This window comes from Macrobrachium nipponense, chromosome 27 (assembly GCF_015104395.2).
Source record: "Macrobrachium nipponense isolate FS-2020 chromosome 27, ASM1510439v2, whole genome shotgun sequence".
Classification (NCBI taxonomy): domain Eukaryota; kingdom Metazoa; phylum Arthropoda; class Malacostraca; order Decapoda; family Palaemonidae; genus Macrobrachium; species Macrobrachium nipponense.
In genome coordinates, this window is record NC_087216.1 from 8,026,244 (window position 1) to 8,040,001 (window position 13,758).

At 37.4% G+C, this 13,758-nt stretch overlaps 2 protein-coding genes and 1 long non-coding RNA gene across 6 annotated transcripts in view; 2 read left to right on the forward strand and 1 right to left on the reverse strand.

The window, feature by feature from the left end:
* The window catches only part of LOC135200786 (single insulin-like growth factor-binding domain protein-2), a 115,139-nt gene that overhangs the window by 48,725 nt on the left and 52,656 nt on the right, over window positions 1-13,758 (reverse strand). The gene's annotated exons all lie outside the window — the stretch shown is intronic.
* The window catches only part of LOC135200784 (venom protein 302-like), a 35,040-nt gene that overhangs the window by 516 nt on the left and 20,766 nt on the right, over window positions 1-13,758 (forward strand). The window contains exons 1-3 of one of the 4 annotated variants that reach the window (XR_010311359.1): window positions 2,974-3,132; window positions 3,807-3,936; window positions 4,236-4,552. Coding sequence is in view for 1 of the 4 variants with exons in the window: in XM_064229431.1 (XP_064085501.1) it covers window positions 157-277; window positions 648-779 (253 nt within the window). In the remaining 3 variants the exon portion in view is untranslated. Of the gene's footprint in view, window positions 1-156; window positions 278-647; window positions 1,087-2,972; window positions 3,133-3,806; window positions 3,937-4,235; window positions 4,556-13,758 lie in introns of those variants that run through there. The other 3 variants (XR_010311360.1, XM_064229431.1, XR_010311361.1) reach the window with 3 other exon arrangements.
* Window positions 9,673-11,622, forward strand: LOC135200537 (uncharacterized). Its single transcript, XR_010311304.1, has 3 exons — window positions 9,673-9,803; window positions 10,797-10,920; window positions 11,215-11,622. It is a non-coding gene; the product is annotated as an uncharacterized LOC135200537 (long non-coding RNA).

Here is a 13,758-nt window from a genome sequence, read left to right on the forward strand (position 1 = left end):
TTAAGAAAAATCAACGCCACCAGATTTTCCACGGCTCCCTCGGCTTAAATTTCCTTTATTAGGTCTAGTGCAAGGTCATTTGTCAGCAGGTGAAAAGTGTGCGATAATCAATATCAGTTAGCTAATGGAAATTACTTTTATTTTTATTATTTGCAGCGTTTTTGGAGCGGACTGTGGTGGTCGCTCATGTGACTACATTTGCACAGATCCCGAGACACTTAACTGCCCTTACGGGAAGGTTTATAACCCGTGCAGATGCTGCACTGAATGTCGTAAGGTTAGTTTCATCTCTTTCTGAGTACTGGAAGCCAGACTTGCCGTTTTAATTTTCTGTTAAAACTTTTTACATAAGGGTGGATCTTTCGCCGAGCGCGTTACAGAATGCGTTAAACGGTCTGATGGCAGAGTCCGTTCACGTGGAACAATCTTGACTGTAGAAGGGGGCGAGCACTGAAAACATGAAATTTTTATCAAAAATATAAAATGGCTATCACTAAAATCTTACATGTAAATAGGTATTTCTTGCAATAAATAATTTCTTTGTCTTACGTAATTGCTAATCCTATTCTTAAAGAAGACTAGGAAATTTTATATTCCCATTCTTCGATGGATATTTCTCCTTAGAATGCATTGTACCTCCATTCTAGGGCGCAGGTGAAGAGTGCGGTGGCCTCTCAAACGTCTTTGGCACCTGCGCAGAGGGGCTGGTCTGTCACGGGGGATACGGCATAGAGAGACCAGGTCGTTGCAAAGCCCAGCGACCCTACGGGCGGAAATAAGAGGCCTCCATGTCTTGGCTAAGGACCGTTTCCGAAGAAAGGGGAGGGTTGTTGGTGAACCTGCTTTCTAGCTGAGCGGAGTCGTGGATCCTGTACGAAAATGACTTGAAAAGATTTTTTGGCTACTCCTGCTCTGAGATTCGGCAAATTAAACAGTAGATGGGTCTCATTTATTACTTGTACCCTTATTTCACAGCGGTTGTCGTTTTAGTGACCAATTGGTTATAAGATATGTAAAGTTTTCATTAGATATCAAAAGTTGTCGTTAGGTTTCAAACTTTGAAACTTGATAAAATAGATAATCAAATCGGGAATTTTTATTTTCCATAGATATAAATGCATCTTTTTATGAGTATCAGTAAATCGACTGAAAAACACTTCATATCTCACAAGAAAAACCTGCTCTGGATGAGTGATGTCTAGCAAGTAGACCCTGGCATTAAGCGAACCCGGACTAGTTATAATTGTAACTCAGAACCTAATACTTTTCCCTACCAGCGGAGCAGAAGAGATACAACATGAACTTTCAAACTATATTGCAGTTTTCTCAAATTACTTGTTGTATTGTTGAAGACTAAGTGGGTGAATCATATACTCCAAAAGAACTTTTACGACTGTACTGTTTTGGAACTGATACAGGAAATAAAAAGCTTGCAAACCTTTGTAAGAACAGGTTCAGGATGATAAGTATCAGGGAGAGGGACATACTCAGCTGATTGCTTAGCTTCAAAGGCTCGATGAAGCAGTTCAGCCTTTTCCCTAGGGCCGGTAACCAATCTACAATTATCTCTCAGTAGTGGTGGAATGGATAGATGATGACAATTTGGTTTACCACAGATGAGAGAGAGTAATTCCTTCAAGTTTCCTCTTGGCTGTAAGTTCTATTCGTAGCACGGCGAGACTCAGCAAAAATGGTGTCATTTTCTTCTGAACGATTTTATCGTCATATAACAAATCGTAAAATGTTAAGAGACATAAAAATTGAGTTTTGATAAAACAAGAACCGGAATTGCAAGTTGAAAATTATTAGTTACAAATTTCCTTTGGCTTTTCACAAATAAAGGTTTTGGATAAAAATATTCATTCAAGTCAATTCTAAGACATTTCACGTCACTGTACAAGTGAATCCAGAGAAAAGGCTCTATGCAATAAAGTAACAGTGCTTAGTAACTTGAAAATTAAAAGGAGGAGGAGACTACAGAACTAGAGAAATGTTGGTCAGGACTGGCTATTAAAAAAAAAAAGCGCAAGCAGTTCTCGTTTTCAGAAACTCTAAACTTTGCTCAGAAACAACCATGTTTAGAAAATGAGCAAAGGAATCATCTACGTGAAGTTTGTTGTAGAGGGAGAGACCCTGGTGGACTCTGATCCAAGAAATTTTCCTCCAAAGGGCCATAAAAATATTTGCTAAAACAGGATCTAGTGAAGAACCCTTGGTAACCGTGTCAAATGTGTGTGTAAGGTTACCAATTAAATAAAAGTCAGTATATAATAGAGCCACGTATATAAGCCTTTTAAATTTGCCCACCCCCCCCCCCCCCCCCCACCCCCAAATAAAACCTAGTTGAGCTAACCAGAATTAATGAAAAAAATCTTAATAAAAATAATTTGTATCGTTCGCTTCCAACGGTACATCAGTATCAAGAGATGCGTCATCGAGGTTAACATACACATCAAGGTCTCGATTAATTAGGTCTCCAGCAAAGGATACAAATCTTCTCTAAGTGAAACGAATAACTAATAATTTTTCCATTATAGACGAATCTAAAATTTAAATGTTATCTCGGGGTGTTTCTGGTGCCTGATGTGTGTAAATGCATGTGAACGAACGTCAAAAGCACAAAAAAGCTCATTTCCGAAATGCATTGTGTTAAATGACAAAACAGCCAAACAACTTTCAAAAGAGCGGATGTCCATCATGTAAATTCTTTTCCGGAACAAACCAAATGTTCCGGAGCAATTTTCTCTGTTAAAAAGTTGCCAGACGTATATTACTGTCACAATTTTTAAAATTAATTCTCACTGGCGTCTTCATGAAGAAAACCACGATGTCTACCCGGATTAGAAGACATTATTTACACATAACGTCGTATCGCAAACTCCAACTGACAAATAAATATTCGATTGTTATTGTATTGGCGACCACTTCGCCTATTAACGCAACAACACCTTAAATCAAGTCTCCCCGTCAGGCCGTCACGGCGTCACCCAAACAACATTCGTTACTGAGACGACGTCTAGGCAAGACCAAGAGAGGCTCATTAGTATTACGTGCTTAGTGTGGTTGCGTTTTCTTCGTCATGGCTTCGTACTTCACGCTGCTGCTGCTGTGCATTTCCTTGGCGGTTGCCACGTGAGTCATTCTTTTTTTATGCAAAACTCACTCACTCTCTCTTTTTCTCTCACTTGCAAATTTTATTCATCCTGAGGTAGACCTAGGGTACTTATCCGCGGCGGCCTAGACTATGGCAGTTGCGGTTTTTCTATGCAGTTTTACCTACTGAACTAGAATTTTATGTAATATTTATTCGGACGACTGTAATTTTATTCATCCTGAGGTAGGTACTTACCCGCGGCGGCCTAGACTATGGCAGTTGGGGTTTTTTCTATGCAAGTTTTTACCTACTGAACAAAGGAATTGTTTTGAAGTAATATATTTATTCGGACCAGAACTGTAATTAAGAAGCCCCCAGGGGCCAGTACTAAACACGGCGAAATACATTGGACGCCCCAATCCCTAGTGGATGTCGTATCCGCGGTTACGTTCCTTGCAGTCCGTGCGGACTGCTTCTGTAGAAATACTGACCGACCTATCAATAAGACAATTTCACTGACCTACCTTACCCAGACCGGACTGAAAAGAGAAAAGGGAAAGACAGAGTGAGATTGACCTGTAGGAAGTGACACAATGGGGTTAATTGTCCTCTATTACATCTTATTCAAGGCCATCTGTCAGCAGGGGTAGTCTACAATAACCGTCAATATCAGTTGGCTAATATTAATTACTTTTATTTTTATTATTTGCAGTGTTCCTGGACGGCTCATTAGCAGGTGTCAGGATTGTCGACTGGTCAAATGCGGGGGAGGTCCAGAGACACGTAACTGCACTTACGGGACAGTAATGAACCCGTGTACGTGTTGCTTTGAATGTCTTAAGGTTAGTTTCATATCTTCCTAAGGATTGGAGGAGAGACTTTTCTTTTTAGTTTTACTATTAAAACTTTTTACACATGGGTGGTAGTTACTATCCTGAAAATCTTACATGCATATGGGTATTTTATTGCAATAAATCATTTCTTTGACTCAGATTCTTGATATTCTTATTCTTGAAAAAGAAAAGTTTTCCTTGAAAGTAGCAGCTGGATCGGAACTGTCACGTGTCCCGTTCTTCCACAGACATTTCTCTTGCAAGAAATAACTTTCTGACTTTATGATACATTATAAGACGCATTCCAGGGCGAAGGTGAAGAGTGCGGTGGCCAGTTAGACGTCTTTGGCACCTGCGCAGAAAAGCTGATCTGTTACAGAGGGTGCGGTATGGAGAGACCAGGTCGTTGCGTGACCGAGCTAACTAAAGGACGGGTAGTAAGAATTCTCAAGTGGTGGTGAACTTGCTTTCAGAGAAGCTTGACTGGAGCTAGCAGAGTGGAGCCGTGGATTCTATAAAAAGATGACTTCAAAAGATTTTTTGGCCTCTCTTCCTTTGGAATTCAGTAAATAAAATGGTACATGGGTCTCATTTATGATTTTTAGTAGCCTTATTTCACAGTGGCTGCCGTTTTTAAGTTACCCAGCTGGTCATAAGATATCCAAATTTGTTATTAGGTATTAAAAGTTGTCATTAGGTTTTAAATTGTCAAAACTTAATAAAAAGCATCACCAATCATTTTCACAGCATCTAATACTTTTCCTTACCAGTGGAGAGAAGAAATGGAAAAGGAACTTTCAAACTACATTGCAGATTTCTCAAATTACTTGTTGTACAGTAAATGACTCCACGTGGGTGAATCATCTACTTCAAAAGAACTTCTATGATTGTACTGATTTGGAACTGAAAAGGAAAATAAAAAGCTTGCAAACTTCGTAATGGGGTTAGTGCCATCAGTGCCTCACGTGATCCAATTATTGAAGCAAGTTTGAAGAGCATCGTCCGCCCCTAACTACACCCACACTTTTTAGCCAATTACTTTACCTTCATTCCCGCTTCTTGTCTTCAGTCTTGCTGGCCAACCTCTCGAACTATCTTTTTGTGCAACAATGTACTTCTCCCCCACTACCACCTCTGAATCCATCCTTATATGTACTTTATCTCCTTCGTTTTCTGTTCTTTTAAAACCAGACCTGCTTACAGTCAATTGGAATTTGCCAGCAAATACTAGTGAAATTGGAGGTATTTGCTACATGACCTGGCAAGAAGAGCCTAGCCTGTGCTTGGCAGTGGGAATTACTGTGTCTTTTCCTTGCAAAGCCAACTAATACGACATGTCCCAGCAATGAAAATCTCTGGGATCTACGCAATTTAGGTCACTTATCTTTCTATTCTTACATGTTCTTAGATTCCCAACACACTTTGAACCTACAGAATTTTACAGTTCTAAAAACAAGTCCAGAAATCCTTGAATAATTAATTAACTGTATCCAAAATATGAGAAGTATATTGCACATACCTGAAAAGCTATGCCAAAGGTTAAATTCCCACTAGACTTCTGAAGTTATACTTCACCTGCTCAACTTCAGATAAACGCCCTTACGGAAACTACCAAAAAGTTAGTTGCTTCAATACACCTATACAAAAGGATTATCGGCAGCGCGTCTACACAAACTACGCAACTCGCCTAAATCTCGCCCACGAATTCTGGATATCATGACACCATCTTTTCCTCTCCTCTCTCATAACACTTGCTAGATCATACATTCTCGAGGTCAACCTTGTCCTTCGTTCTTTCTATGAAACCAAATCACCTCAAAGCATTCTGATCCAACCTGTCGTTTACGCAAATCAATTTTAAGTACTTTTTATATATATATACATATGTATATATATGTATATATATACATATGTATATATATTATATATATATTATATTTATATATATATATATATATATATATATATATATATATAATATATATAATCTTATACGATCGTAAGTAACATGTGAAGATTGTGTGTGTGTCTGTGTGTACATATAATATATTCATCAGTGGCTAATGACCTGAATTCACCAACTGGGACCGGCGAGTCTGATCTCAAAAAGGCAGGAGTTTGGAAAACATCTTTGACTCTTTCCCTAATAATAACTTATGCCCCTTTAGAAAGTTATGAATACCTGAGGGTTATTCAAATACGATGAGTTCCACAGCCAGGAATAGATAAGGCTTGTAACTACCAAACATAACTTATCCTAAAAAAACTGGAAACACCCATACACACACACATATATATATATATAATATATATATATATATATATATATATATATTAAATATATATATTATATATATAAATATATATATATATATATATATATATATATATATATATATATATATATATATATATATTATTCTGTAGATGAAACCTATTCATATGGAATAAGGCCACAGGTGCCACTGACTTTGAAAATTCAAGCTTCCAAAGAATAATTTGTTCATTAGGAAGAAATAACCGGAAGTAAAGGGAAATACAGAAAGAAGAGATACCACTTATTAAAAAAGAAAATATAATAAATTAACAAACAGATAAAGATACAAATCTATCAAAATACGAGAAAAATAAAAATAGTATTAGGGGAGTAATGCACTGGATGTTCGCTTGACCTTCTGGAGTTCCAAGTGCACGATTCCCTCTGGGAGGTTGTGCCAGTCCAACGTGTGTGGAGGAAGGAAAGGTCCTCTGGCACTGAGAAGTTCGACATTGAGGTACATTTACTGCATATTGTGCTGCTGCTATTCAGACCAATCTGGTTGCTCTCGGCAGATAAAGTCGATCAGGGATCAATTGTGAGTATGAAAGATCTCATTTAAAAAAGTGATAACAAGTGACCATCAGTCGATGGTCCAAGTCATAACTGCTCTATCTAAAACAGATAAATCTCTAGCAGAAGCAGAACATCTATATACCAGAGAACAGTATTCTAGTTAAGGGAAAACAAATAATCTAAAGTTGTTGTATTGATTTTATCACTGTGATAAGTACATGAAGCCTTACGACCAATACCTCACTTTCGTGTGGCATTTGCTGAAACTTTCATTAGATGTTTCTCAAAAGATAGATGTGTCAAACGTTACACCTAAAGTAATTAAAGCTTCTGACTCATTCAGCAAAGCTCCATCCACCTGAAGGGGAGGATGGACTGGGATATCTGTACGAGATCTGCTAATCAACAGTGTCTCCGTTTTACTGGAGTTCAGCCTCATACCCTACCGACTACACCATTTCCTGATCCGGTCAACTCCGTAGGGGGGCTAGTTCCGTAAGTGGACCTCGTGCAGTGCAGTGTAGGCTTTACTTTCGTTCCTTATACTGTACCTCCTTTCATATTCTCTTTCTTCCATCTTACTTTCCATCCTATCCTAATACTTGATTCATAGTGCAACTGAAAGGTTTTCCTCCTGTTAAACCTTTTACTGTCAATTTCTATTTCAGCGCTGAATGGCCTCATAGATCCCAGTGATTGTTCTTTGGCCTTAATTTTACATTCAACTCAACTAATCAGGTCAATGTCCCGGTTACGGATGACAGCAATTTCAAGTCTCCTAAGTGGAGACTTTACTAAACCCACAAGTGTTGTATCATTGGCTTACTGAACAATCTTGTTTTCCAATCAAACAACCATATCACTTGCACCTGTATTACTAAAAATAACGGTTGACCAAGAACACTGCCCTGTGGAACTCCAGACACAATAGGTCTTGGTTCACTGAAGATCCCGTCCACAGCAACTCGCTGGTGCCACCTGTAAGGAAGTCTTGAAGCAATCCTGAAAGATATCCACCCACATCAAAATTCTGAAGTTTATAAATAAGTGACTCATGATTTGCAAATCGAAAAGCAGCACTAAGTTCTATTTGATTATCTGCACTCAAACCCTTATCAAGGTTCCCTTGCAGATGGCATGTCAAGTCTAGAAGAGCATCGCAAGTACCTAACTACTTCCAATATGCATATTGACTATCAGTTAAGAGTCCTTTAGACTCAATACGTATATATATATATATATATATATATATATATATATATATATAATATATATATATATATATATATATATATGGGTTAAAAAAAAAAATGGTACGGAAAAAGTTTTTTTTTAACAAATTTAGAGGGCATAGGGAGAAACGAGATCGGCCTGTAGTTACGGTAACCTACAGACATGACACTCTTTGGAACAGGCAGGGTATTACTAAGCTTGTGCTCATCCGCAAAGATAGTATGTCGACATAAAAACCTATATAATCTAATAATCCAGGGCGACTGCACTAAAAACTTTTTTTTCTAAACAAAGGGAAAAACTATCAGGATCTTCTCCACCCCAGCTATCAAGAATTTTCCAAATATTCCAGAGGGAAATGCATATTTTGTAAGAACAGGTTCAGGATGACAAGTATAAGAGAGGGACATCCTCAGCTGATTGCTTAGCTTCAAAAGCTCGATGAAGCAGTTCAGCCTTATCCCTAGGGCCGGTAACCAATCTACAATTATCTATCAGTAGTGGTGGAATGGAAGACGAGCCTGACCCAGAGATAGATGATGCCAATTTGGTTCACCACAGATAAGAGACAGTAATTCCTACAAGTTTCCTCTTCAAGGAATTATTGTAATTTCTCTTGGCTTAAAGTTATATTCGTAGCACGGCGAGACAGCAAAAATGTTGTAATTCATTTTAATTTTAATGATTTTATCGCCATGTTACAAACCTTGAAATGTTAACAGTATAAAAATTATGATAACACGTATAAAAATTAAGTTTTTTTTAAAACAAGAATCGGAATCGTAGGTTAAAAATTTCCTTTGTTATTTCAAAAATATTTTGGATTAAACATAATAAAAATAAATCATCTGCACAACGTTTTCTAGTAAACAGGGCGAGAACTTGGAGGGCACTGATCCAACAAACATTCTCCCAAATGGAACGTTAATATATTTGATAAAACAGCACCAAGATACAAACCTATGGCAACCCGGTCAAATCTGTTTGCAAGGTTATCATTAAATAAAAGTAAGTGTATAATAGAGCCACGTATGCATGTATGCCTTTTAAATCCTTTCAATGAAATCTTATTCGAAATTATTTGTGCCGTCGCTTCCAACGATGCATTAGCGAAAAGAGAAAATTCGTCAAGGTTAAGATATACATCAAGGTCTTGATTAATTAGGTCTCTAGCAAACGATATAAATCTTCTCTAATGAAACGAAAAATTGATTTTTCATTATGGACGAATATAAAATTCAAGAGTGTATCGGTTTTTCATGCTCGAACTTGATGCGTGTGAAATGCACGTGGGAGAACGTCAAAGCACAACAGAGCTCATTTTCGAAAGGCATAGTGTTAAATGACAAAATCGAGCCAAACACAACTTTCAAAAATGCGGATGTTCAACTATATTCCTTTCCGGAACAAACTAGATGTTCCAGAGCAATTATTTCATTAACAAAGTTGCCAGACGTAGATTACTATCACAATTTTTGAAATAAATTCTCACTGGCGTCTTCCTGAAGAAGAAAACCACGAACAAAACAACGGCGCCTACTCGAATTAGGCGTCATTGTTTATACATAGCGCCGTACCGCGAACTGAAACCAACAAATAAATATTCGATTATTATTTCATTGGCGACCACCTCACCTGTCAACGCAACACACCCAGAAGTCTCCAGTCACTCAAACATCATTCGTTGCTCAGACGACTGCTAGTACAGGCTCATTAGTCATTACTGATTAAGTGCTCATTGAAGTTGCGTTTTCTTCGTCATGGCTTCGTACTTCACGCTGCTGCTGTGCGTTTCCTTGGCGGTTGTCACGTGAGTCATGCTTTTTATATGTCAAACTTACTCTCTGTCAGTTTCTCACTTGCAAATTTTATGCATTACATAATAATTCATCCTGATCTTAAATGGTAATAATGTGCCTACAATTTATTAGTTAAGTAACATAAGAATCTTTGAATAGGTAAAATGAACAGTGGGAGTCTTAATATTTAGTTCATCTGAATTGACTTGAAGACTCTCAAACTTCATGTTAATAGGGAAAGTATAGTAAATGTGAGAGAAGGGAAATTAGTGAAGATAAGTCTATATTAACGAATTAATCCCTGATCTTGTTATGTACTAGGTGAAGAGCTTTCGCTGGCTTTTAATTTTAAAACGGAACACAGTACTAAGTCTGTTAAATGACGCTGGAATTATAGCTTAAGAAGGTAGATCTATATATTACTATTCGGCGACGGCCTAGACTATGGCAGTTGCGTTTCTCTATGCAGTTTTACCTCCTGAACAAAAATTTTAAGTAATATTTATTCGGACGACTGTAATTAGCCCCCAGGGGCTCGTACTAAACACGGCGAAATACATTTGACGCCCCAATTCCTGGTGGCTTTCATATTCGCGGGGACGAACGATGCGGAATGCTTCTATAGAAATACCCTTAAGACCAAACACATTGCCCTGACAGATTAGAGAAAGTCATCAGCTCCCCGACTGTTATAAAAAAAATAGTTATTCTCAAAACAAAGACCGACCTGTCAGTAAGACAGTTTCACTGACCTACCTTACCCAGACCTGACTGAAAAGAGAAAAGGGAAAGACAGAGTGAGATTGACCTGTAGGAAGTGACATAATTGGCTTTGCAGAGAAATGTTAAGAAAAATCAACACCACCAGAATTTCCTTGGCTGTCTCGGGTTCATTGTCCTCTATTACATCTTATTCAAGGCCATCTGTCGGCAGGGGTAAAGTCTACAATAACCTTCAATATCAGTTAGCTAATATGAATTACTTTTATTTTTATTATTTGCAGCGTTTCTGAACGGTTCATTTGCCGGGATTGTCGACTGGTCAAATGTGGGGGAGGTCCCGAGACACGTAACTGCACTTACGGGACAGTAATGAACCCGTGTACGTGCTGCTCTGAATGTCTTAAGGTTAGTTTCATCTCTTCCTCAGAAATGGAAGCGAGACTCTTCTTTTTAGTTTTACTATTAAAACTTTTTACACATGAGGGTTAGTTGTTTTCCTGAAAATCTTACATGCAAATGGGTATTTCATTGCAATAAATAATTTCTTTGGCTCATATTCTTGAAATTCTTATTCTTGAAGAAGAAATGTTTTCCTTGAAAGCAGCAGCCGGATCGGAAGTGTCACATGTCCCATTCTTCCGCAAACATTTCTCTTGCAAGGAACGACTTTCTTAAGATACATTATATGACTCATTCCAGGGCGAAGGTGAAAAGTGCGGTGGCCACTTAGACTTCTTTGGCACCTGCGCAGAGGAGCTGACCTGTTATGAAGGTCTTTGCGTGACCAAGCTACCTTTTAAAGGACGGTAGTAAGAATTTTCAAGTGGTTGGTGAACTTGCTTTCAGAGAAGCTTGATTGGAGCTAGCTGAGTGGAGCCGTGGATTCTATACGAAGATGGCTTCAAAGGATTTTTGGCGACTTTTACTCTGGAATTCTGTAAATAAAATGGAAGATGGGTCTCATTTATTATTTGTTGAAGCCTTATTTCACAGTGGCTGCTGTTTTAGTTACCAGCTGGTCATAAGATATCCAAATTTGTTATTAGGTATTAAAAGATGTCATTAGGTTTTAAATTGTCAAAACTTAATAAAAGCATCATCAATCATTTTCACAGCATCTAATACTTTTCCTTACCAGTGGAGAGAAGAAATAGAAAAGGAACTTTCAAACTACATTGCAACTTTCTCAAATTACTTGTTGTACAGTAAATGACATCACGTGGGTGAATCATCTACTTCAAAAGAACTTCTATGATTGTACTGATTTGGAACTGAAACGTTAAATAAAAAGCTTGCAAACTTCGTAAAGGGGTTAGTGCCATCAGTGCCTCACGTGATCCAATTATTTTTAGCCAATTGCTTTACCTTCATTCCCGCTTCTTTTCTTCAGTCTTGCTGGCCAACCTCTCGAACTATTTTTTTTGCAACAATGTACTTCTCCCCCACTACCACCTCTGAATCCTTATATGTACTTTATCTCCTTCGTTTTCTGTTCTTTTAAAACCAGACCTGCTTACAGTCAATTGGAATTTGCCAGCAATACTATTGAATGAGGTATTTGCTACATGACCTGGCAATAGAGCCTGTGCTTGCAGTGGGAATTACTGTGTCTTTTTCTTGCAATGCCAACTAATACGACATGTCCTAGCAATGCAAATCTCTGGGATCTACGCAATTTAGGCCACTTATCTTTATATTTTTACATGTTCTTAGATTCCCAACACACTTTGAACCTACAGAATTTTACAGTTCTAAAAACAAGTCCAGAAATCCTTGAATAATTAATTAACTGTATCCCAAATAGGAGAAATATATTGCACATACCTGAAAAGCTATGCCAAAGGTTAAATTCCCACTAGACTTCTGAAGTTATACTTCACCTGCTCAACTCCAGATAAACGCCCTTAGGGAAACTACCAGAAAGTTAGTTGCTTCAATACACCTATACAAAAGGATTATCGGCAGCGCGTCTACATAAACTACGCAACTCACCTAAATCTCGCCCACGAATTCTGGATATCATGACACCATCTTTTCCTCTCCTCTCTCATAACACTTGCTAGATCATACATTCTCGAGGTCAACCTTGTCCTCCGTTCTTTCTACGAAACCAAATCACCTCAAAGCATTCTGATCCAAACTGTCGTTTACGCAAACCAATGTTAAGTACCTTTTTATATATATACATATGTATATATATATATATATATATATATATATATATATATATATATATATAATATATATATATATTAACAGCGAAGGGCGTCCCCCCCCCCCCAATTTTAATATTTGGTGTGCGTTTAGCCAGAGCGTTAGGCGAACTTGTAAACCCTTAGTCACTCACTCTCTCTCTCTCTCCTCTCTCTCTCTCTCTCTCTCTCTCTCTCTCTCTCTCAGAATGTGAACTAATAGCGGTGGAATTTGAATCTGAAAAATTAATGAACACAGTAATATATAGACCCCTAATACTAAAAAGAGTTTGACATAATAATAGAAAATTGGATGATATATGTAAAATCACAAGGACTGGACTATTCTCCCTAGCTAGAGACTTTAACTTTCCTTTCGTAGACTGGAAAGAACGAATAGGAGATTGTGGTTGTATTTTATACATATAAAAAAAGAGAGTATAGTAGTGCAGAAGATAAGAGGCAATTAGAAAAGCTATTAGATATGCTACTAGAAGACAACTTCAACAAATAAATCACCTGCCAACAAGAAAGGAAAATACTTTAGACCTAGTATTTGTGAACGAGGTGAATTATGTTAAAGAAATAATAGTTTTTATAAAGCGAGTATTTCAGACCATATGTCATAGAATTAACAGTCCATTCCAAAGCAAGTGAAAACGAGATAAGCAACAAATGAAAAAGTGGGAAGGATATGGAAAATACAACTTCTACAGTAGAAATAAATAGAATGGTCAGAAATAAATGAAGAATTAAACAAAGATTGGGATAACATTTTCGTAAGTGATGATATACAGGTAAATACGGAGATATTATATAAAATATTAGAGAAAATAGTGGATAAATATATACCGAAGAAGAAAAGTAAACATCAGTCATGCATACCAAGAGACAGAAGGATCTTGTTCCAGAAAATCAGAAAGTGGAAAAAACGGTCTTGCAAAAGAAAAAATGCATGGAAAGTTATAGAACTAAAAGTATGATAGAAAATGCAGAACAAAGATTAAACAATAAAAAGAAAATGAAAAATGGGACTAGGAAGAAAAAAACC